Source organism: Peromyscus eremicus, chromosome 17, assembly GCF_949786415.1.
Source record: "Peromyscus eremicus chromosome 17, PerEre_H2_v1, whole genome shotgun sequence".
Lineage (NCBI taxonomy): Eukaryota > Metazoa > Chordata > Mammalia > Rodentia > Cricetidae > Peromyscus > Peromyscus eremicus.
In genome coordinates, this window is record NC_081433.1 from 49,525,287 (window position 1) to 49,549,813 (window position 24,527).

A 24,527-nucleotide genomic window follows, 5' to 3' on the forward strand; every position below is an offset into this window, starting at 1 on the left:
TAAAACACTTCTACAATTTCTTCTACCATAGTCTTTTTTTTCTTCCTAAACTAGTCTAAACCACATATAGGGGCACATGCTCTTAATCCCAGCATTAAAGGAGTAGAGGCAGATGGATCTCTGCGATTTCAAAGTGAGCCTGGTCTACATACTGAGTTAAGGCCATCCAGGACTACAGAGAGACCCTGTCTCAAAACAAACAAATACAACTAGTCTGAATTGAGTAGGCAGTCTAGATATTTTTCTCCTCATTTTTCAGATAAGGAAATTGAGAAGCAGGAGGGATAATCACTGACAGCGTCAAAAACCTCTTAATATAGCTATGCTCTGCTTCCCACCAAGGTCTCAATTCTGTCACTTTTCTCCTGATTGCCACTATCATTCTGGTGGGTTCTTGTGCAATGCAGTTATGACAGTGTAAGAATTACTGCCTCCCATTTGACTGAACAGTCTATCCATTTCTATAGGTAACTAGTTAAACCAAACTTTCCTCTATAAATTCATGATTCCAAATAAAAAGGAAAAAAGGCTCCTAAAAACTATAAAATATGAACAGCTAATGTACTAAATAGATGGCTGTTGAACAAAACTGCATTAAGGAGCTCCTCCTACATGCATACCTGTAGTGGGTGGCTGTTTGAGCCATGCCTTGAAGCACCCCCAGTGAGGTAGCAGGTAGCTGTTACACCTGCCTATGACCTTGAAGTACACACCCCTGGGGCGTGGCCAAGGGGACCCTTAAGACCTGGGATGCACATCCTGGGGCTCTCTCTTCGGTGCTTCAGGGCACGGCTCAAGCAGCCACCCACTACACATACCAATATTAGATAGTATAAGGAAAGGATAAATAGTCAGCATGTATGGTTGCCCATGATAAATTTATATATTCTTTTTTTTTTTTTTTTTTTTGGTTTTCGAGACAGGGTTTCTCTGTGTAGCTTTGCGCCTTTCCTGGAACTCACTTGGTAGTCCAGGCTGGCCTCGAACTCACAGAGATCCGCCTGGCTCTGCCTCCCGAGTGCTGGGATTAAAGGCGTGCGCCACCACCGCCCGGTAAATTGATATATTCTTGCCCATGAAGTTTGGAAATATGAGGAGGATCGGGAGTTCAAGGCCAGCCTCAGGTACATAGTGATTTCAAGACTAGCCTGAGCAACAAGAGACTCAAAAACCAAACAAGACAAAAAAGTCAATTAAATGCATCATGCATCAGTCTTAAGAGATTTATGTGAAGACCATAAACTACTTATAAACCAAAAGGAACAAGTAGGATGATGTCACTGAAAAAATAAAAAAATAAACACTTGCATACTGGAGTAGGACTAGCAATGACCAGCACAAACAAGGATGAGGAAAGCAGACACTTCAGAGGCAATGTAAACAGCTACCTTTTTAATTCTGTAGCTAAATTATTACTATTTGAAAACCCTAAAACACATAAAGAAAATGTAGTCAAATTCCACAGGCAAGATAAAAACAATTATTTTCAGCTATTTTTTTCCAGCCTTGTATATATAACTAAGAGAACTGGAATATTATAGAGAGTTGACACATAAAAACCTTGCTGTAGTCAGCCAGTGGCGTACGCCTTTAATCCCAGCATGCAGGAGACAGACGGGAATCTCTGTGAGTTCCAGGACAGCCAGGGCTACACAGAGAAACCCTGTCTCGGGAAACAAACAAACAAAAAACCTTGCCTGCAATTTTTAACAGATGGTAAGTCACTTTATTTAGCAACCCAGTATGCTTCTGGCTGCTAGTTTATCTTGAAATTCATTGTGTCAAGTAGGGTCCTTAGACCCTGGAGATCTGTAAGATCTCTTACAAAATGTCTGTAAAGTTAAAACCATTAATACTAACACACTTATCAAAATTATACTGCTACTGTAAAAAAAAATCAATATATATTTACTGAAACAACATAAACTCATTTACTTACAGTTTTAGATAGATACCAAAAGTCCAAGATCAAAGTGTCAGCTGGAATGCATTCCTCCTGTACGTTCTAAGAATAAAATCTGTTTCCTTGCTTTCTCCAGCTTCTAAAGCCTCCTCGGTTCCTTGATCATGGTCTCTTCTCGTATCATGCCAAAGTCTCAGCTTTCTCTCAAGTCTCCTGCCAATGACCCATCCACCTGCCTTCCTCTTTTAAAAACCTTTGTGATTACGTTGGCACCACCCAGTTATTCCAGGCTAATCTTCCTATCTCGAGATCTCCGACTCGATCACAAGTCCCTTTCATCTGCTGTAAGACATTTACAGGTGCCGGAACTAGGGTAAGGAGAGTGTGGGAAGGTGTGGGAGGGGCCATTACTCAGTCAATAGACACTTTCTTTTTCCTTGTACTGACCTTTGCATACACAGTTACAAGAGGAGCAAGAAACCACCATCTACACAAATCAAAGCTGTCACACCAACATGTACTAAACACCCTTGTGCTTCTCACAACTGTGTCCTTGTAAAAACACAAACGCCTGTTTTCCTTACAGATGAATGCCTGACAAATAATACTCACTTTATTAAATCACAACTCTTAGCCATATGCTCTATTTACTATTCCATGTGTGGAAACAGAAAATATATCCCTCTGCCACCCTTACTGTTCTTCCAGAGGCCCACCTGGGAAAGGATACTTGAGCTAATATTTGAGCTGGAAGGTAAACTTATTTCACAAACCCCAATTTGAAAGAACACCACTATAGTTGTTTAGAACTCAGAATCTGGCAGGCATTTTCTCTACAGAAGTCAGGTGAGCCTACCTCTTCAAGTCAAACAAACAGCAGTACTGTTACCAATAATAAATCCACTTTTAGGCAATAATAAAAACTGAACCTGTGATCCAGAGAACTTCCCAACAGTTCAAGACTGTCTCTCTGACACCTGTGGCTTCTTGATTGTGTGCACAAAGATGCAGAGAGATCACCATTGTTAGGGATTTAAATGTGTGCCCCCCAGCCCAAATTTGTATCTTAAAGGCTTTACCGCTTATCTTAGAAAATGACTGTATTTGGAGATAAGGTCCAAATTAACCTTTGAAAGAGTAATTAAGGCTAAACAAAGTTATTACTTTGGGCTCTAATTAGGGGCGCCTGGTCTCTTATGACGTGGATACACTGAGAAGAAAAATAATACAAAGACATGGGAAGGGCAGACAGCTATACACAAACAAGGACTCCTAAGAAATCAATCTGTAGCGCTAGAAAAGTGAGAAAGTGTGTGGCTTAAGGTACTCAGCCTGTAGTAGTTTTGTAAGGCTGTAACAGCAAAATGATGCATTAATAAGTACAATTTCCAAATTATTTATGTGTAATACTATAACATGTATGTGAGTAGACAATCCATTAAAAGTGCAAGGTGGACAAATGGATTAAATTTTACAGAGCACAAAGTATTCATTAATATGGTTTCAACACTGCAATTAGCCATTAAGAAAGTAACACTTGTCACATTCTAGTATAATATCAAAAAAGAATATCCACAATGACCTACAAGAAGATACTAAATTATGTTCTTTCCTAACTATGTATTTTCTAAGATGGATTTTCAGCATGTCATAATAAACACATTTGAGAATCTGTCTTTTACTAAGCAAAACATTAGGATATTTTTAATGCAAATCAATGCTGCTCTTCTCATTAAGTTTATTTGGAAATATATTTTTCATTAATATCAAAATACATTTTACATTTACATTTTAAATGAACTAAAGTTTTTACATTCTTCTTTAATTCATAATGGCAAATATTAATAATTAACTTTTTGAGGGGTTTTCAAGACAAGTTTCTCTGTTTAGTCCTAGCTGTCCTGGAACTCACTTTGTAGATCAGACTGGCCTCAAACTCAATCTGCCTGCCTCTGCCTCCCAAGTGCTGGGATTAAAGGTGTGCATCACCATCACCTGGCTAATAACTTACATTTTTAACAGATGCTACTAACTAGGTGTGGTGGGACATGCTTATCACCCAGCATCTGTGAAGCGAGCTCCAGGTCAGCGGGGCTACATTGTAACATTCTGTCTCACAAACATAAGGGCTGGGAAGCTATATCACATGGTAGATGCACAGGTCAGGACTCCTAATTATTTTCTTAATAGTATAACAGAAAGGGATCTGGGGAAGAAAAAAAAAGTGTCTACTTAAAACACATACTAAGAAGAAATATATCTCAATGATAGGTATTTTGTGAATTCCTGGATGAATTATTTATTTCACTTTTCTAAGGCGTCCATGGCCACTATTTTTTATAAAACTAACCATAGTTTAAATTACTGTGATTTGTCATACATATAGCATACACACCTGCCTTTTTCTCAGTGCTCCTTGAATGTCTCCTGACAGACACAAAATTCTTCCTTTTTAAAAGATTTATTTTTATTTTATGTGTGAGTGTTTTGTAGCATCTATGTGTCACATGCATGTAATGCCCACAGAGGCCAGAAGAGGACACCAGATGCCCTGGAACTGGAGTTATTGACAACCAGGAGCCAAATTTGAGTGTTGCGATCCAAACCCAGGACTAAAAGCAGCAAATGCTCTGAACCGCTGAGCCATCTCTTCAGCCCTACAAATTTCTTCTTTATGAAGAATTCTGATCTTGTGTAAGAACAATTTTTATGAATGGAACCTCTAGTGACCTCCATTTAGTCTCGTACTGTATTGAGCTTTACTGTTTCTTTTCTCTCTCTCTCTCTCTCTCTCTCTCTCTCTCTCTCTCTCTCTCTCTTTGGTTCCTCAAGACAGGGTTTCTCTGTGCAGTTTTGGTGCCTGTCCTGGATCTTGCTCTGTGGACCAGGCTGGCCTTGAACTCACAGAGATCCACCTGGCTCTGCCTCCCAAGTGCTGGGATTAAAGGCATGCGCCACCAGCACTTCACTATTTCTAAATGAAAGCTAACTGAATATAAATAATTCTAAGCCTAAAACCACACAAAAAATATCTCTGCATGAAATAATCACTGATGAATTCCTAAAACGTTATCTATACTGTCTATAGACATCTATCCCAAGAAAGTCTAAAGTGAGCTTGTGAATCCTGTCAGACTATTATAAATAATGCCTATATAGATGGAAGACTCTTACCCAAAATGTTAGGGACCAAGGTGTTCAAAATTTGTTTTTTTTGTTGTTGTTTGTTTAAGGATTTGGGGATAGTCATATATACATAATGAGATTCCATGGGGTGAGTCTAAACCCAAAACTCATTTATATGACATTTTGGGGCCATTACCATTTCATCATGGATAGAAGAGGAGCCTATAAGGTGCCACTCCTCCCTGAGGAATTAATGACAGTTAATGGTTGCTGGGGGAAGGTGCCATTTTCTCTAGTGGTGTAGTTATCTGTTATCTACAGTAATAACCTCCCACTCCTGTTCATGTAAGCAACCCTAATTAAATTAGTCATACAAGAAGCAGAAATCAAAGTTGGAGGAAGACTATTTGGGAGAGAAGGGTGTAGAATATTATTTTGAGATGTTACATTTGTTTTCTGTGGAACATTTGTTTAATAATGCAAAGATTGTTGCATTCTTTTATGTAGCATTTGTTTAACTCTGTGAAGCTGTGTTACTTTGCCTGCCTAAAACACTTGATAGTTTAATAAAGAGCTAAATGGCTAATAGCGAGGCAGGAGAGGGATAGGCAGGGCTGGCAGGCAGAGAGAATAAATGAGAAATCTGGGGAGAGAGAAGAAAAATCGAGAGAGAGGGAGAGGAGGATGCTAGGGTCAGCTACACAGCTAGCCACCACAGAGTAAGAGTGAAAGTAAGACATACAGAAGAAAAGGAAAAAGCCCAGAGGCAAAAGGTAGATGGCGTAATTTAAGTTAAGGACAGCTGGCTAGAAACAAGCCAAGCTAAGGCTGGGCATTTATAATTAAGATAAGCCTCCGTGTATGACTTATTTGGGAGCTGGGTGGCAGGCCCCCAAAAGAGCAACGAACAACAGAAGGTTTTCATGGTGGGGGAGGGGGAAGTAAGAGGAAAATGACTAAAATTATAAACATCCTGACATTTTCAAATAATGTACTTTTTAAAGTACATTGGTGGGCTGGAGAGATGGCTCAGCGGTTAAGTGCACTGGCTGCTCTCCCAAAGGACCCAGTTTGATTTCCAACACCCACGTGGCAGCTCGTAACTGTCTGTATATAACTCTAGTCCCTGGGGATCTGACTGACTCCCTCTTCTGGCCAGCTCAGGCACCAGGGATGCACATGATACACAGACATACATGCTGGCAAAACACTAATACACACAATAGAATAAAATGGGATATTTTTTTAAACGTTAAGTATGTTGGTAACATCTATTTCCTGGTCTCCTTCCTATTTTGTCACCTCAGGTGGCTTTCCTTTTGCTTCATTCTTGTATAATACTTAAGTTAATTACCGAATTCTATGTATCTTTTTATGAGCTACTTTGCTTCTTCTGTTGGAATAAAGTAGACCACTTTATTTCTCACTATACAAAAGAAATCTGCACTATGATTTTTACCCAGTAAGATCTAAAGGCCTGGATAACATGAGCCTACTTCTCAGATACCACAGTTTCACGATGTTGATGCCATGCTGGATCTGTAGGACTAAGGCTGGCATTTGTGTCCTCATCCTAAAGCGTGTTCTATGGGCCACCCAGTTTCCTGAATGGCCACACTGCATCTACTTTACCGAGCATTCCTTCTGAAATTTCTCATGGAGGAAGATTTAAGAATAGTCCACTCAAAAAGAATACAAGGTGGTGGCACATGTCTTTAATCCCAGCACTTGGAAGGCAGGCAGGCAGATCTCTCTGAGTTCAAGGTTAGCCTGTTGTACAGAGTAAGTTCCAGGACAGCCAGGGCTACACAGAGAAACCCTGTGTCAAAAACAAAAACAAAAAAACAAAAAACAAACAAACAAAAAAACCACACCCACACAAAAATAAATACAATGTAAAAAAAAGTATAAACATCTTTAATGAAGCTGAACCTAATGCTAGATATTTGAATGCTAATCTCTTTTAATAGCTCAGAACCTCCGAGCCTAATATCACAAATCATTTTTTAGCTCTAAAGCTCATGTACTGATAGAGAGATACAGCATCCCTAATCCAAACATTCAAAATCCAATGTGCTATAAAGTCTGCAGCTTTCTGAACCAACAGAACAGGAACAGGAAATTCTCCACCTGACTTCATGCCGGTCACAGCCAGGCACAGGCAAGGCACAGGCATACTGCAAATTCTGTACAAACTATCTTCAGGCTCTGTGTAAAGAAAGTCTGTGTTTAAATGAGTCCCCTGCCCAAGAAATTTCATGTTATGTATGTGCAAATACTGCCCCCCAAAGTTATAAAAAAAATCTGAAACGTGGTTCTAAGCATTTCAAGTAAAGGAAATTCAACCTGTATTTGAGAAATGAATAATACCTGTATTCCAATCCCAGATACCATATGTCCCAAAGTGTCAACAATTGAAGCATTTGTGTTTTAGTGTTTCTGAAAAATTTTCAAGAGTTTTCTATACAAAAGAAATTAAGACATTCAGTCTTAGACAATCTAAAAACTTCAAAGATTCCTTGAAACTGCCAGGCAAACATTTCAGACAAAATATATGCCAGACAAAAATATATGCAGGCTCGTATTTTAAACAGCATAATTACATTAGCAACACAGCCTAACTTTTTGGCCTTTTATTCACATTAGTACTAATACTAATTAATAGTCATCATTCTTAATAATACTTCTACTTCTGATAACTACGTATTCTAAAGTACTTAGTATTTACTTTTAGTAGACTTTATTTTTGAGATTAGTAAATATATTTCTTAAAGGATTTATAAACTATAAGCTATAAAAAAAAAAAAAAAAGCCAGCTATCTCACGGGGAGTGTCCAAGCAATTTCTCTCGTATAACTTAAAGCCTATTCCATATCTAGGTCTACATCCTTTTCATCAGAAATATTGGAAATGTAACTGGTGTCTTGCTTGAATGCTCTCATAAAGGGAATCTGCTTATATTTGGATGAAAGAGTTTAGCATATCCAAGCAAAAAAACACAGGAGAAAACAGAAACAGCCACTCATAACTGATTCTCTATCATTAACCAGCTACTCTTTTAATAACCCAATTTATATCACTCACTCCTACTGCTGGTCCTCCATGTATTACTTTGTTGTGGAATATTAGTTTAAGATGTGTTACATTCATTTATGCTGTGGAATATTTGTTTATGATGCAAAGATGTACTGCATTCTTTTATGTTGCATCTGTTTACCTCTGTGAAGCTGTGTTACTTCACCTGTCTAAAACACCTGATTGGTCTAACATAACCTGAATGACCAATAGCTAGGCCGGAAAGGGATAGGTGGGGCTGCCAGACAGAGAGAATACATAGGAGGAGAAATCTAGTCTCTAGAGAAAAGCGGGGAGGAGCAAGAAAAGAAGGAGAGGAGGATGCCAGGGGCCAGCCACACAGCCAGCCATGGAGTAAGAAAGAAGAAAGATATATAGAAGAAAGGCAAAAAGTCCAGAGGCAAAATGTAGTAAAGAAACACGGAATAATTTAAGTTAGAAAAGCTGGCTAGAAACAAGCCAAGCTAAGGCCAGGCATTCATAAGTAAGAATAAGTCTCTGTGTATTTATTTGGGAGCTGGGTGGTGGGCCCCCAAAGAATTAAAAAAGAAAAATTAAAAAAAGCAGTATTACAAATTCAAAAGGTATATTAAAATAAAATTCATTGAGACTGGTGGGTAAAGGAACTTATTAACAAGCCTGATGACCTCAGTTAGATTCCCTCTAACCTACATGGAGAGAACTGCCTCCAAGTTATCCTGACTTCCTCCTGTACAACATGCTATGCATACACACATACACAAAAAACACATGTAATAAAAAGCATTTAAAAGAAAATAAATTCATTTTTGAGACACAGTATTTAGAATATCAAACTTAAAAATATATAATTAACTTTGAGAACAAAATCTATACAGAAAACACCAGTGTCTGCTTCCCCTAAGGCCATTCCAACTTCTTCCTTGCTAATACAGCCTTAATTTCATTTGGTTGGTAATCACAGTGACATCACTCCCATTGCCAGTGGTGGTCTGGGTTAGGGTATGTTGTCAAGTTCTAGTCAGTCACATACAAAGAAGAATACTGGTGGGTTTAGTTGGAGGAAAATTAGAAGGTCATATTTTTGCACCCTTGATCTCCCTTTCTACTTAATTCTCTTTTTCAGAAGTTGGAGTAAAGGCATCACCAGCCCTTGCTGACAGTGGAAAGATGGGACGTGCTGGATCCGTCCTCCTGTTCCTTCTACTTCCTGAGTTAATTTTACACCCCGCATAAAAAAAACAAAACAAAAACCAAAGGGCTAAGAGAGGAGAAAGAAATGTTGTTCATGTCACTTGACTTTTTCAAATTATGAATGCATATATTCTAGTTCATAACTGTCAGTAAATGTCACTTTTAAATTAGGTAGAAAAAAATCAGTGATTATAAGAAAGCAACTGGCTAATAATGCAAGTACTGTCTTTTTAAATCAAAGAACATCCCAGGGAGGCGGCCTGGAGGTGTTACTATTCTGAAAAGCAATGAAACAAAGAGGTAAACACAAGAGTCTCCGCTGTTCTTGTCTTGTGCTGTTTCTAGACTCACAGACAGAAACTGCGAAGCCCACGAGATGACAGTGCAAGGGCTGAAACCTCAGACTCTGAAGTACAAAGCACCACAGCCATGAGAATCTGAACCGACAGATTCCTGGAGCAAAGAGACAGGGCGCTTCACTCCAGGCCACTCTACTCCTAAAGAGCTGACGATTCCCAAACAAGATAAAGACAATAGGAGTCATTGTAACAAAAAGTGAGCACTGGTGCCTACACCTGAACACTTCCGTAAATACAGCAGCTTCCTACAAAGAAACCTCAGGAGCAATGCTCTAAGAATGAAACAATTCTAAGAGACCAGCTAACGGAAAGCTAAAGCCATGTTGTAAATTCTCTGGCCAGATCCTATATTGCTGGTCTGCTGGAGAAAAATACGAAAGTACTCTGGGGCAGATATTGCCAGCAATTCCACTATTATTTGTATATAGTATCGAGTACTCAGCTAACAATTACAGGAGCTAAAGCCAAAAAAGATCCAGAAAGAGAAAAAAAAGGAGGCAACAGAAAAGGAACCAAAGATGACTCAGGCACTGAAGTCCTCAGACACAGATGTCAAGAAATGTGATTAATATGCCCAAAGGGCTCATAGTAACATGAAGACTCTCTCAGAACACCAAATACACAAATAAACCAGGATTCAGAGTAGAAATAACAATACATCACTGTAATACAAATGGCTATACTCCAGAACTCCAAATCACTGACACTACCAAATGCTGAAGAGAAGGTAGGCAACAGGAACTCTCAGTCAAAATGACAGACACTTTGGAAGACAGTTTGGCAGCTTCCTATAATATTAACTGTACCTTTACTGTAAGATTCAGCTATAATGCACCAAAAATATTTACTCCAGTTAAGTGACATATTCACATGAAAATGAAAAAATAAATAAAAAGATGGAAAATACAGAAGAGCCTGAGCATCACAGTGAGAAACTACCACATACAACTGAAATCCTAACAGAATAGAAATGATGTTTGTGATGGCTCATCTTGGTTATCAACTTGACACAGCTGGGAAGAGGGACCCTCAATTGTGGAGCTGCCTCCATCAGATTGGCCTGTGGGCATGTCTGCGGGGCATTTTCTTGATTAAAACTGACACAGGATGGACCAGCTCACTGTGGGTGGTGTAAAAGTGGCTGAATGAGAGCCTGGGGAGGGTAAACCAATATGCAGCACTCCTCCATGGTCTCTGCTTCTCTTCCTGCTTCAGCTCTGCCCTGGCTTCCCTACAGGATAGACTGTAACCTTTAAGATGGAATAAACTCTTTTCTCGACAACTTGTTTGATCGGCATTTTGTTAATGTAACAGAAAGCAAAGTAGAACAGAGGTAAACTATAAAAACTGTCTGAGGATGAGAAGAAATCAAGTCACACTAATTTTTAATTAATTAATTAATAATAACTAATCAAGTTATAAGTTTCTCTAATAACTCCCTCCACCAGAGAAAAGAACACTGGAGCATGTCCTGCTTAAGGAAATGTAACTACAAAACACAGACATACGCTGAGGGTCACTGGAAATAGGGCAAGTACTTCAGAACCGTAAGGGGGCACAAAGCCCAGGACGCACCCACAGAAATACATGGTACACAGAGATAACACTCACTGCAGGTCAGACCCTAGCACTAGTACTGTTTCTCACTGTGATGCTTGCTCAGGCTTTCCTGTATTTTCCATCTTTTACTTTATTGTTTTCATTTTCATGTCAATATTTCACCAAACTGGAGTAAATACTTTGGGCATTATTGCTGAATCTTACAGCTAATAGTATAGGAAACTGCCAAACTGTCTTCCAAAGTGTCTGTCATTTTGATTGAGAGTTCAAGTTGCCTGCCTTGGTACTGGACCAAGCAGTTATGGATATGGGAAAAAACAAATTTGAATTCTTACTCACATTACACACAATTAGATGCAAGCAGATTCTAGAACTAAATGTGAATGACACAAGAAGAAAACAGAATACTATCTTTGATCCCCTGAAGTATCTGAAATCTTTATTTTTAAGTAACAGTTTGGCTATGTAAATCAGGCTAGCCTCCAAGTCTCTATCCTCGCTCAATATCTGAGATTACATGTGTGTACCATCAGACTCAGTTAAGAAGAACAATTAATAAGAACACAGAAAGTAAGAACAACAAAGAAAAATACTAACTAGATTTCATTAGAATCAATGACTTCCCCAGAAGATCCTACTAAGAAAATGAAAAGACACACTTCAGAGTAAGACAAAACATTTCCAATAAATGTATCTGACAAATCATAATATATAACAGGCTTCTATAAAATAAACAGATTGATCTGGCACTTCTGGAGGCAACCTAAAAAGCCAAGTCAACATCTATAAATGCATTTCAACTCCCAAGTCATCAAATACAAACGCAAAATGAGAGACTTCTGCATACACAGAACAGTTAAGATGTTTAAAACTAATCATCCTTTGGTATTTGGTTTGGGTAAAGATGTACAATTAAATTTTCACACACAACAGACAGAGATAAGCATACCACAATGCTGGAGTATTTCAGATAGCACCTGATGATGCTGACGCATGCATACTCTAGATTTAAGCATTCCACACTAAGTATAACTCATGATGAGTTAGATTACTTCACTAAAACACATGCACTTACATATTTTAGCAGTACTAATAACAATGGCTAAAATCTACAATGAAATATATAGAATACCAACACTGCAGAGTATGTACACATGGAAAACTACACAGCAATGGAAATAATCACTGCCATATGCAACAACACAATTAAAAAAACTAGAGAGAAGAGCTAACACATTATGCCCCCACTTACATAAAATGCAAATAGCCACTAAACCAATCTAAATGGAAATCAAATAATAGTTATCTTTTAAGGTAAGGAGAAAGGATTCTAGGTAATGCTTTGTTTCTTAACTAAAGGGAAATTATATAACTTGTTTATTTTGCAGACATTCATCAGTTTTCACGAGCACCATGCAATGACTGCATACCTCTCTGAATTATACTTAAATTTAAAATTAAAAGTTTATTTCAATGTTGGAGACTTTGGAGGTCCTAAAAATATTTTAGGATAATACTATGAATAAGGCCACTGAGATGTATACTTTCCAATGGTTAAGTTTAAGTTCTGTGAATCTACCTTGGCTTTAAAAAGTTACCCCAAATGTTAGTCTCAAAAAAAAAAATCAAAATCAAAGTATATTTACGGGCAGATATTCATGACCACAGTTCTCAGCTGTCATGCTGCACTTACCGACTGCTGTGTCACCGTCTAACAAATTGTCATCCTCAGAAGTCTGAAAGTCCATAATAGCACCTGCCCCGTCTAGGAGCTCCTCATCGCTACTCGCGCTTGTTATGCTGTTGTAGCTGTTTCTATAGTAGCCTCTATGGAACAGCTGCTCAGACTCCATGGAGCTGTCGGGTTATCTGGAAAAAAGGGGAAAATGGCTTCAACATTTTCCCAACACTGAACAAAAAGCATGGACTCTAACATCGCAAAAGGAAAGCTGTGATCTTTGTAGGAAAAAATACTAAGTTCATCCGACCTAACAATGGCTCCCTCTCTTATGCTAAGTGGTGAGGGATGGTTCAATTCTTCTCACTATGCTGCTGTCAAAAAGAAAGGAAAACTCCTTCAAGCAGTACTGTTAAACAATCTTCAGATCCTCTAAGTTTCAATGTATCAAGCACAGAGCTGGCTTACAGTGTGCAGCTTCCTGCACAGGATGGGGAAGAACCACAGTATGCAATCAATCACTCGGGTATGCACGGACTGGACAGGGCTATGCAGGGAACAGGCCCACAGGGAAGGCACCCAATGGCTGAAATTCCAAGTCCACTGGATTTTACCTCAGACAAGTGTTACCTAACTTTTAAAATTAACATTCTAACTTAAAATTTTTTAAATTAACTTGAAATATTCACATATTTGGAGCCCAGAGTCAAACACTAACCAAAGAAAAACTGAAAATAATTAAAATTTTTCATTTTTTCAAAACAGCTAAAACTAAATTATTGTTTTCATTCTTTATATACCAAAAATATTACTCATACTTTTTTTTTTCCTGAGACAGGATTTCTCTGTGTAACAGCTTCTGGCTGTCCTGGAACTCACTCTGTAGACCAGGCTGGCCTCGAACTCACAGATATCTGCCTGCCACTGCCTCCCGAGTGCTGGGATTAAAGGTGTGCGCCACCACCGCCCGGCTCATTTTTGTAATACATCTACTCCCGTGCTCACTATCAAGATGCGGATTTATAAGTATGTTGACATGCATTGGACTCAACAACCATAGAAGCAGCCAAACTAGAAAGGCTTGTAAAGCCAGGCTGATCAGAAAGTCGCAGCAGGTACAAACAGAACATGAAGGAATCAAAGCTCCCTTCTTAGGCAATCGCGCCTCCTTGGTACTTTTCTTTCTGCGCATGAAAAACAAGCGTAACAGTGTCTTAACAAAGGCATTCAGAAACTACACTTCTGTTTTAGAAAATCAAACACTACTAAACAATAGCTATCTTTTTAAAACTAAATGACGATATAATTCCCTTAAAGATTCCTTCAAAAAAGGTGCTCATCTCTATTCTCAGCACCTAGCAATGACTCGAACAGAACACAAGCAATAAATACCAAGCTTCCTGCTCAGCTGAGCTCAAAGAGAAATGTGTTCAGTTTTCAACACATACACACCCTTTGAACGACAGCAGGCTGGCCTTGAAAAAAGCAAACTTTGAAATAAATGACAAAGACATATTTGCTGTTCTGCAACTTTATAAATGTTTTATTATTTCCTCTACCCAAAATGCCCTATTGTAATATACTAAGAGTGTTAATGTATTACTTAACAAGTTTGTATAGTAGAGGGTGGTAGCTTGCAAGCATATTTCCTACAGTTATGAAGACCAGACTCCCAGAGATCAAGTCTAGTGTGCTGTAATAAATTTCTAATGACCTCCGCACAAGCACCTTGTCTGCCTCTAACTTGATCTTGACCTTTGTACTGCAGCCAGCCATAAAAAAAAAAAAGGCTGCCTAGTAATCTCTCCCTACTCCGAGTATTAAAATACTTTAATTATTGTCACACTTCTTAACAAAGCAGAAAAGCCCCAGGTTGGCAGTCCCAGCCTAGGTCCCAGATTCACTTGCAGTGAGAACTTCTTTGAGACTCTAACCACTGAGCTTGCTCTCTCAGTCCCAGCCGGGCCTTCCCTGCCTCCTGGCCTTCAGTAGGCCTTTGATCTGGAACACACCCTCTCCTTTTCATCTAACTTTGCTACTCATTCTTCAGATCTCACATCAAATATCCATTAATTAGCTAGGCATCTGGCACATTCTTGTAGCCTCAGCTACTCAGGAACCTGAAGCAGGATTATCCAGAATTCAAAGCCAACCTCAGGAACTTATACTGTCTCAAAACATCAACAACTAGCAAACAGAAGTACTCCTCTAGTTGGTAAACACATCTCTCTAGCACTCTCATGACACTTTCCAAAAGGACATGTGTTAAATATGAGCCAATAATAAGGTTTGGGAGCTAAGATTCTCTCCACTTAACAGAGGAGAAATCTGAGACACAAAACGTTTAAATAACTTAACCAAAGCCATGCAGGTAGTTTTTTTTTTTAAAAAAAAAACAAAAAAACAAAAACAAAAACATAAAAGTCTACCCTAGTACCTGAGTCAAGTTTTGCCTATATCAAATTTTCCTATTAGTTCTTACAGCTCCCATTGTATAGCACTGACCACAGCTTTATGAGACTTTATTCATTTACTGATCTTCTAATCTATTTACTGATCTTCTAATCTAGAATGTATCTTGAGGCCTAGAATTGTTCTATTTTTGTTTTTCATTACACAGCCAATCGTTAGCAAAGTATGCAGCATATATATTAGGTACTCAATTTGAGTACTGTTTGGGTTTTTTTGTAAGATAGTCTCATTCTGTAGCCCAGGATGGTCTACCACATAACAAAAATATTTAATTTTGATGAAGTTCAATTCATCAGTTTTCTTCTATAAATATTACTTTCATTGTTAAAACATATAAATACTTGCTAGACCTATTTCCCAAAGACCCCTCAAGCAAGTAACTTAAGGGAGCTTTATGGTTCTCAGTCAACTTTTGTTTCTCCTAGAAAGGTATCTGGGCAGAGCTGAAGGTAATGGCTAAGCTCCAAAGGTGTGTCAGTCAGCTACGTGTCTGACTGCTAAGTTAAACAGAGAGGAAGTAGGTCACAGTGTGGAGAAAGCAGCACATGAAAACTCTGTGTCAGCAACCAGAAAGGACCAAAAGTCTCCAGAGGAACGATGGTGGAAAGCCTAGCCACCTGGAGGGAAGACACAGTCCATCTACATCTTTTCTAAAGCTTTACTAGCAAGACATGGACTACCTTTCCACCACTTCCTGGTCAGAGAGGCCCCAGGGCTCCAGGACACAGGCTACTGCCAACTGCCCTTGGTTACCCAACATGACTACGAGATCCTACTGCTGAAGACAGCATATTCTCTGAATCCCAATCTGACCGGGAAACTGCCCCCCTGGTAATTAGCTTTCACAGTGCTGGAAGGTGCTAAGAAAGTTACTGAGGCAGAGAAGACATCCATGGTCTCACCCAGCACTGGACCCCTCCCGCTGCAAAACCAACCTGCCAGGCAAACGTGCCCACTAGTGCAACAGTGGTATGATTTTTTTTTCTTCTTGAGACAGGGTTTCTCTGTGTAGTCCTGGCTGTCCTGGAACTCAATCTGTAGCCCAGGCTGGCCTCAAACATCAGAGATCCACCTGCCTCTGCCTCCTGGAGTCCTGGGATTAAAGGTGTGCACTGGCAATGGTATGACTTTTGAGGGCTAACCAAGCACTTTCTGATTAGATCTGGGACCTCCTCTGACAGAGGAAATCTCCTATCTGGTATTGAGTCCTTCCAGGGAAGTCAAAGGCCCAAGGGCAGAACCTGCTATTCTTATTTTGACAGTTGTGCTGTCAAATGGCCTTCAAGACATTTACGTTTATAGCCACACATGCTTCTTCTTGCAGGGGGCAGCAATCAATGGAGACAGGCAAAACTGAGTGCTGGGATGGGGGACTGAGTACTTAGCCCTCAACTGGACAGCTACATTAAACACACACACACACACACACACACACACACACACACACACCACACCACACCACCAAGGAAACATCAAAGATGAGGCAGAAATAATTTAAGAGCTGGAGGATGGGGAGGAGTGCGAGGAAATGCTTTCTTCTCTATAAGACATGCTAGCACACTCATGAACTCACAGGAGCTGTGATTACTTGCATATGACCTGTACGAGATCACAGAAGCCAAAATCTACCCAGTATAGATGAGATAGATGATCTCCAGGCCTCCTCCCTCACTAAGGAACTGTGGGCAGTAGGTGTGAATAGTTGCTGGGAGAAAGAGAACCATTTTGAGAGGATGTAGCCACTGGTAGATTTGTGCCATACTCCAGGAGATGGCCCCTCACCACACACATATGGGCAACACTAAGTGGACTCAGGGAGAGACAGAGATAAATCAGACAGATAAGACAGACAGACAGATAGACAGACAGACAGACAGATCCATCAACCAACCAAATGGGAGTAAAAAAAAAGAAGACAGACAGACATGAGGTTGGGAGGAACATTGGAAGGGACGTGGAGGGTGTCAGAAGGGTTAAATGAGGATAGGTATGATTATATTTTACTATATATTTTATATATAATATGTATACAAAAATTTCAAAAACAAAAAACTTTTATGTTTATACTAGGTCTCACATTAAAATGTGAATTATTTTATTGATTTCAAAATAGCCATTTAATCACAAATATTTATAGAACAGCTAAAAAGTATCAGAAGTTGATATAACTATAAATGCAATTTTACTGTATACCATATTTTTACAGGCCTCAGAGAGTTTAGTAAAATTCAGCATACAGTAAATACTATCTTCACAAGGAGATATAGAATTTTCTTATATAGCTGACCTGTATTCCTATAGTAAAAAGCAGAACCCAACCAACAGCACAACTTAACAGAACTCAGAGAAAAAGACTACATCTCACCATGGTAGATGACATGAAGCTCCCTGTGGTAGTTTGATTGTAATTGGCCCCCATAAGCTCATAGGGAATGGCACTATTAGGAGGTGTGGTCTTGTTGGAGGAAGTGTGTCACTATGGGGCAGGCTATGAGGTCTTCTATGCTCAACACACTGCCTATTATCTTAGACCACTTCCTGCTGCCTGCACAAGATGTAGAACTCTCAGCTGCCTTTCCAGCATGATGTCTGCCTGTGTGCCACCAGGTCCCACCATGATGATAATCGATAGAACTTCTGAACTGTAGGCCACCCCAATTAAGTGTTTTCCTTTATAAGAGTTTCAATGGTCATAGTGTCTCTTCTCATCAATAGAAACCCTAAATAAGACACTCTCCTCCCCCCACCACACCTCTCTCCTCTCTCCTCTCTCCTCTCTCCTCTCTTCTCTCTCCCCCCTCCCCCCTCCTCTCCCCGCCCCCTCCCCTCCTCTCTCCTCCCCTCCCCTCCCCCTCCCTCCCTCCCTCCTCTCTCCTCTTTCTCTCTCTCTCTCTCTCTCTCTCTCTCTCTCTCTCTCTCTCTCTCTCTCTCTCTCTCGATAGTCTTGTCAAAAAAAGTAAGTAGGATGGGGGTGGGGGGCCTTTGGTTACCTGAGGAAAAAAGTGGCATGAACTGAACCACCAAGCTGAGACAAGAGAAAGCATTTATAGGTAGGCATATGAACTTCTAGTTGTGGGAAAGGCTTGATGGTCAGTATGTTTGGAAAATCTACCATACAATATATCCTGTATTAGCTAACAGTGTTTTTAAAAAGTTCTTGGGAAAACCTATATGAACATTTACTTGATAAACAAAATCTATGAAATGTTTCTCAAATTTATTCTGTCAAGGAATGAGTCTTCCACACCATGCAACACTTGTAACAGTCTATGGTACCAGAACCTTAGAATACACGTAGAGGGGGCTGGAGAGATGCTCTTCCAGAGGACCCAGGTTCAATTCCCAGCACCCACATGGCAGCTCATAACTATGTGTACTCCAGTTCCAAGGGATCCGACACCCTCACACAGACAAATGTGCACATAAATAAAATCTTTTTCTTAAAGAGTACGTGTAGAGATGCTGACCCAGTGCAGAAGACACTGACGGAGCTCATGACAGGCTACAGAAGAGCTGCAACGAGAAACCACCCGACCACGAGGGAACGAGCGTGCCTGACTCAATGGCAGCACAAAGGGTGGAGCAATGCCACCATACCACGTTGGCTTCTGAGAAGAGTGAGTAACAGCCAGGTAAGCAGGGCAGCACCAAGGAAAACCTGAACACGGGGACAACACTTGGAAAAAGTTCTGCTGCTACTTCAATACCAAATTATAAATCCACTTGTGGGTGAAATTCAGGGCAGAGTCTAGCACAGTCCAGGCCCTGAGCTCAATCCCAGCACAGAACATATTAGCCACAATAAAGAATTTTAAACCATAGTAAAAACTGGAAAGTGTAGTAGAATATTATTTTAAGGTGTGTTACTTTTGTTTGTTACTGTTGTAGCCCACTAGGTTTCCTGTAGTGGGTAGCTGTTCCAGCTTTGACCTGGAAGTACTACCCCTAATGAGGCTTCTGGTAACTGCCACGCCTACCTATGACCTGCCCCTCAGGCAGGGCCAAGATGGGAGCCCTTAAGACCCAAGATCCGGATGTGCCAGCTCTCTTGGTTCCTGGTGATCCTGGATGCTGGATGGTAGACCAAGCAGAGTTCTCCAGAGAACACCACACTTCACTTCTCCCGGATCCTGTAACCAACCCCTTTACTGGCTGTAAGTTACCCCAAAATAAACCTCCTTTTTAACTACGTGGAGTTGCCTTAATAAATCCCCCAATAGTTTCCTAGTGTCTGTACCCAGCAGGACTGCATAAGAGGTTGACTGGACCACAGGCCTGGGTATCAGGTGTTTGTAAGAGTCTAACTAGCAAGGGGGAGGTCTTTTGCTCCACCCCCTGGCATTGTTATAAACAGACCTTTGGAATAAAGTTCTGGGCCGGTGGATAAGGATCCAGGCCCACCCGAGGCTATTCTGTGTTTTCTCTCTGTTTCTCTCACTTCTATTTCTAACTAAGTCTCTTATCCCTCATTCCTCAAGAGTTCCTGGGGTAAATAATGGTGAGGGCTGGTCCCCTACATTACATTTGTTTAATTCTGTGAAGCTGTGTTACTGTGCCTGTGTAAAACACCCGATGGTCTAATAGAGAACTGAACGGCCAATAGCAAGGCAGGAGAAAGGATAAACAGGGCTGGCAGGCAGAGAGAATATATAGAGGGGAAATCTGGGAGAAGGGGAGCTAGGAGCCAGAGAAGGAGGAAGACTCTAGGGGCCAGCCATCCAGCTACACAGCAAGCCATGGAGTAAGAGTAAGATTTACAGAAATAAAAGAATGGAAAAAGCCCAGCGGCAAAAGGTAGATGGAATAAGTTAAGGAACGCTGGCAAGAAATAAGCCAAGCTAAGGCCGGCATTAATAAGTAAGAATAAGCCTCTGTGGGAATTATTTGGGAGCTGGGTGGTAAGTTCCCCCCAAAAAAGAGTAAAAAAAAAATCAACAACAGGAAAGAATGCCTTTTAAGGTGTCACACAGAAGAAAGATCAATAAATCTGGAAATATTGAGAACTGGGAGGAAATGAAGCCAGAGCTCTAAAGTTTGTGTTTCTTTCTCCACACTGAAAAGATTTCACTCCTAGAAGTAGGAAGGTCAGTGAAAGGAGGATGCTGAAGAACAGAGAGAGGAGTAGGCAGACATGTTCACAGGTCACCAACCCAGGACATCTGAACAGAAACCTGGACACCAGGCAGCAGATCCACTGGGATCTCCTCCGGGAGGACACACCGCATTTTTTCCATCTGATTTCACACTGAGGGGAAAATCTTTTCTCCTTTTTCTATCAAGTGATTACAAAGCAAAGTGGGGAAGACATAACAAACTGAAATGAAGCGAAACTAATTATTAATCAATATTAGTTATTAATAAGCAAAATAATTAACCTTTACTTCCAAGTCAATAGAAAGTGGAAATTAGATGTAAAACACATTATTTAGTAAACAGTTTGAAACACATCAAACTGAAGAATCACTGAAGGTGACATTTATACACTAAAGTACAATTAAAATGTATATACATCAGAAGAAATTTAATAATTTGAATTAACTCAGAACTATTCTAATAAGTAATCGTTTTCTAATTTTATTAGTTTGATAGTTTCATCTATTTATATAATGAAGTTTAGTTGTTCTGAGGCCCCATTTCATTTTCTCTCCTCTATCTGGAGCCCCTCTTCTTAAGAAAATGTAAAAGATTTAAAATTGTAATGCATACATATGTGTGTGTTTATGTATGTATGTATGTATGTATAATATATATTACAATTTTTCCTATACATATATATAATTTTGTGTACTTATACATATTTTATATATAATACACACATACATACAAATATGCAATCTTTTGTGGGAAATTCAGGTCTAAAATAATCAGAAAGCTCACTATACAACAGAAATTCAATGTAATCTATTGAGAATATCAGCATTGGGTAGGGTTCAATTTAAAATAAGTACCCAAAGTAAAAGTAACCTCTCAAATTATTTTTATATAATTATTTTTCTTAGTCAGGTGTGGTGGTACATGAATTTAATGCCAGCACTCAGGAGGCAGAAGCAGGCAGATCTCTGTGAATCTGAGACCAGCCTGCTCTATACAGTGAGTTGTGGGCCAGCTAGTCCTATATACCTTCTCTAAAACAAAGATAAAAATGGAATATTTATCTTCTTTCAAATACAGTAACTTACGGCAGATACAGGCACAGCAAACATCTAAAGGCTGCATTATGGTTACTGATTTCTATCAGAAAAATAAACAAAATTCTAACTACTCCTTTTTTATAACAAAAATGCAAAAATGTTATTCTGTATAAGTCAAGTTTCAGTATATTATTAGAGTCCACCTACTTCTAAGAGCAGTGTAAGACATCACAGTAAAACACACACACACACACACACACACACACGGGGCTGGACAGATGGCTCAGCAGTTATGAATACTAGCTGTTCTTCTAGAGGTCCTGAGTTCAATTCCCAACACTCACATGGCGGCTCACAACTGTCTGACCTATAATGGAATCCGATGCAGATGTACATGCAAAGCACCCATATTCATAAATTATAGAAATAAATTTTTATAAAGCTAAAAAGTTTTAAAAACACAGTAGGATTTGTTGTAACGGGTGGGGGACAAAAGAGCAAGAATAAATTGAGGAGGGGGTTACTGATTGGATCCACTGGGTTATGAAGATAGAATTTATCACATTCCAAGATAAGACAATAATCTAACTAGTTTCTCCCAAAAGTAACATTACTTGGTATTTTTTAATCATCTTTACTGTTTACCTAGCATGTCAAAATTGCACCTTATATATTTTAGTTTAAAAAAAAACCCAAATAATTAGCTCCCTGAAGAATATTTCTTAAAGTTATAAATTATTTTAAGTTAAATACTAAGTGTCTATCAACAGATATAGTAAACAAGCACAGAAAAACACTGCATGATCTCACTTATATGTGGAAAAGAAGAGTAGAAATGGCGGTTCTCAGGGCTGGAAAGATGGCTTAGCCGTTAAGAGCACTGACTACTCTTCCAGAGGACCTGGGTTCAATTCCCAGCACCCACAGGGCAGCTCACAACTGTCTGTAATTCCAGTTCCAGGGGACCCTCACACAGACATACACAGGCAAAACACCAATGCACATACAATAAAAATAAATCAAATCAATTATTAAAAAAGAAAGAAGGAAAGAAAAAAGAAATGGCAGTTCTCAAGGGCTGGAAGGCTGGAAGGCTGGAAGTGGGGGCGGGGCTGGTCAAAGGGTACAAGGTTCAGCTACCTAGGCAATTAGTGACCTACTGTACAGTGCAGTGAGCAGAGCTACACATGACGAGCTGCATGCCTTTAAACTGCTACCTCAAACACAAGTGTTTCTACTACATACGAGAAAGACAAGCTGATCTATGTGGGTATGACTTAATGTTTCCACATTGCACACTTTTATCAAAGTACCACTTTGTACCTCAAATATATACACATAAGTACAATTTGAAAATTAAAGCAAACAAGCATCGAGAAAAGGGAAAATTAAGCACTGCAGAATTTTTAAAAGGCAGCAGGGGAAAAAAATCCACAAATTAAGGCTCATAATAAGAAGGGGGAAAAAAAACCAATAATCCAATTTAGAAGCTGCTATGGAAGGCTGAGGCTTTAAAACCAGTTTTCACGACTTCCACCACTCTCCTAAGAATGGGGAGAACTGGTTTACTTGGTTCCCTCCCAGCTGGGGCAAATTTCCCAGTTCCAGCAATGTGTGAGGCGGTGGGGGGTCTTCCTTCACTCTATTCTTAACTGAGGAACACTTATCTTTAGGAATCAAATGGAACTGTAGCTGCAAGGCTTATAAACAAATAAGAATGTGCACATGAAGACTGACATACAAGTTTATTGAAGTGGTAGGACTGGATGCTTTTCTTTTTAAAAACAACACATTAGAGTTTCTGCGATTCTCCATCCCTTTTATAAATTATAAATGAATGGACCTGCGGTGCCATGTCTCTCACACCGCCTTCCTCTGTCGAGTGTCACCTGGTAGAGCTTGCAGGACACTGCAGCCACTGAGGATCAAAGCATGAGCTCTGGAGCGACACTGCCCAGCTTCGGTCTCAGTTCTGACACACTGCTGTGGGGCCTTAGGAATGATAACTAAATGCTTTCTCAAATTTCCACACCTATTGAATGGATACAGTGAATGCATCTACTTTGTGTGATTGGTGAAAACTTGAGTGGGGTGTGTGTGTGTGTGTGTGTGTGTGTGTGTGTGTGTGACACACAGACCCTAAACTACAGAAGGTCCTCAGTTATGTGCATTATATCATATATATAGGTGGTGTCTTCTGACAGTTTTGACTACAAAGCAAGTTACAAATTACACAAAGCAGCGATTGTGGTCAAACCCCACAGGATACAGCTTTGATATATGACCCACCACAGAGATCAAATCTGGCTTCCTGAGAGGTCTGAAAATTATTACCAACATGTCACAACAGGAAACAGAAAGCCTATCACCAACATGACCTGGACAATTACCATTTTTCTACTGCAAACCCAAAACCTTAACAAATCTGTTCTTCTGAACGATATATATTCAAAACCAGGTTGTTGATTCCTTAAAGGCTTCATGAAGTACATAAGACAGCATTATTTCCAAGCAATGACTAAGTTATTCATGCTGACTTCTTAAAATAATTGGAGCTGCCAGTCAAAGTCTTTGAAGTAGCTGAGGGAGAGGAAGGGGTGGGGGTTGAAAGCTATCTGTAACAAATTCTGCCAACACCATATAAACATTTATAAGCTTATTCAATTTGAGAAAATACTCATAGTCATACACCTGATTTTAAAGCCATACAAGATAGGAGAGCAGAAGCAGCAGCACCTTTCAAGACTGGTTAACAACATACACATAAGCATTGGACTTCCTCTTTATACTCCTGAACTGAAATCCTGTTTTTTAGTAACAAAGGCATGTAAAACTGATCCAAAGAAAATAATCATCGAAATTTCTCACGGGCGAAAAGTACATCTACAAAGTGTCAATTATATTATAAGCTACAGTGGTCCTGCAGGAACTCTGAATACATGTGCTCAAAAAAGTTTGCAGAACTGAATTTTTGAATTCTATACACACACTCACACAGAGAGAGCTATTAAAAGGCATGGTCACCATTGGTCCAACTGTCATAAACAGTC

General features: G+C 39.6%; 1 protein-coding gene across 4 annotated transcripts in view; it reads right to left on the reverse strand.

Annotated features, from left to right (window-relative positions):
* Positions 1-24,527, reverse strand: part of Clcn3 (chloride voltage-gated channel 3) — a 93,821-nt gene that overhangs the window by 55,772 nt on the left and 13,522 nt on the right. For 3 of the 4 annotated variants that reach the window (XM_059244965.1, XM_059244964.1, XM_059244967.1), the window contains exon 2: positions 12,890-13,065. The exons of the other annotated variant lie outside the window; for it this stretch is intronic. In XM_059244965.1, coding sequence (XP_059100948.1) covers positions 12,890-13,049 — 160 coding nt within the window. In that variant the 5' untranslated portion in view covers positions 13,050-13,065. The remainder of the gene's footprint in view (positions 1-12,889; positions 13,066-24,527) is intronic. 4 annotated transcript variants of the gene reach the window in all.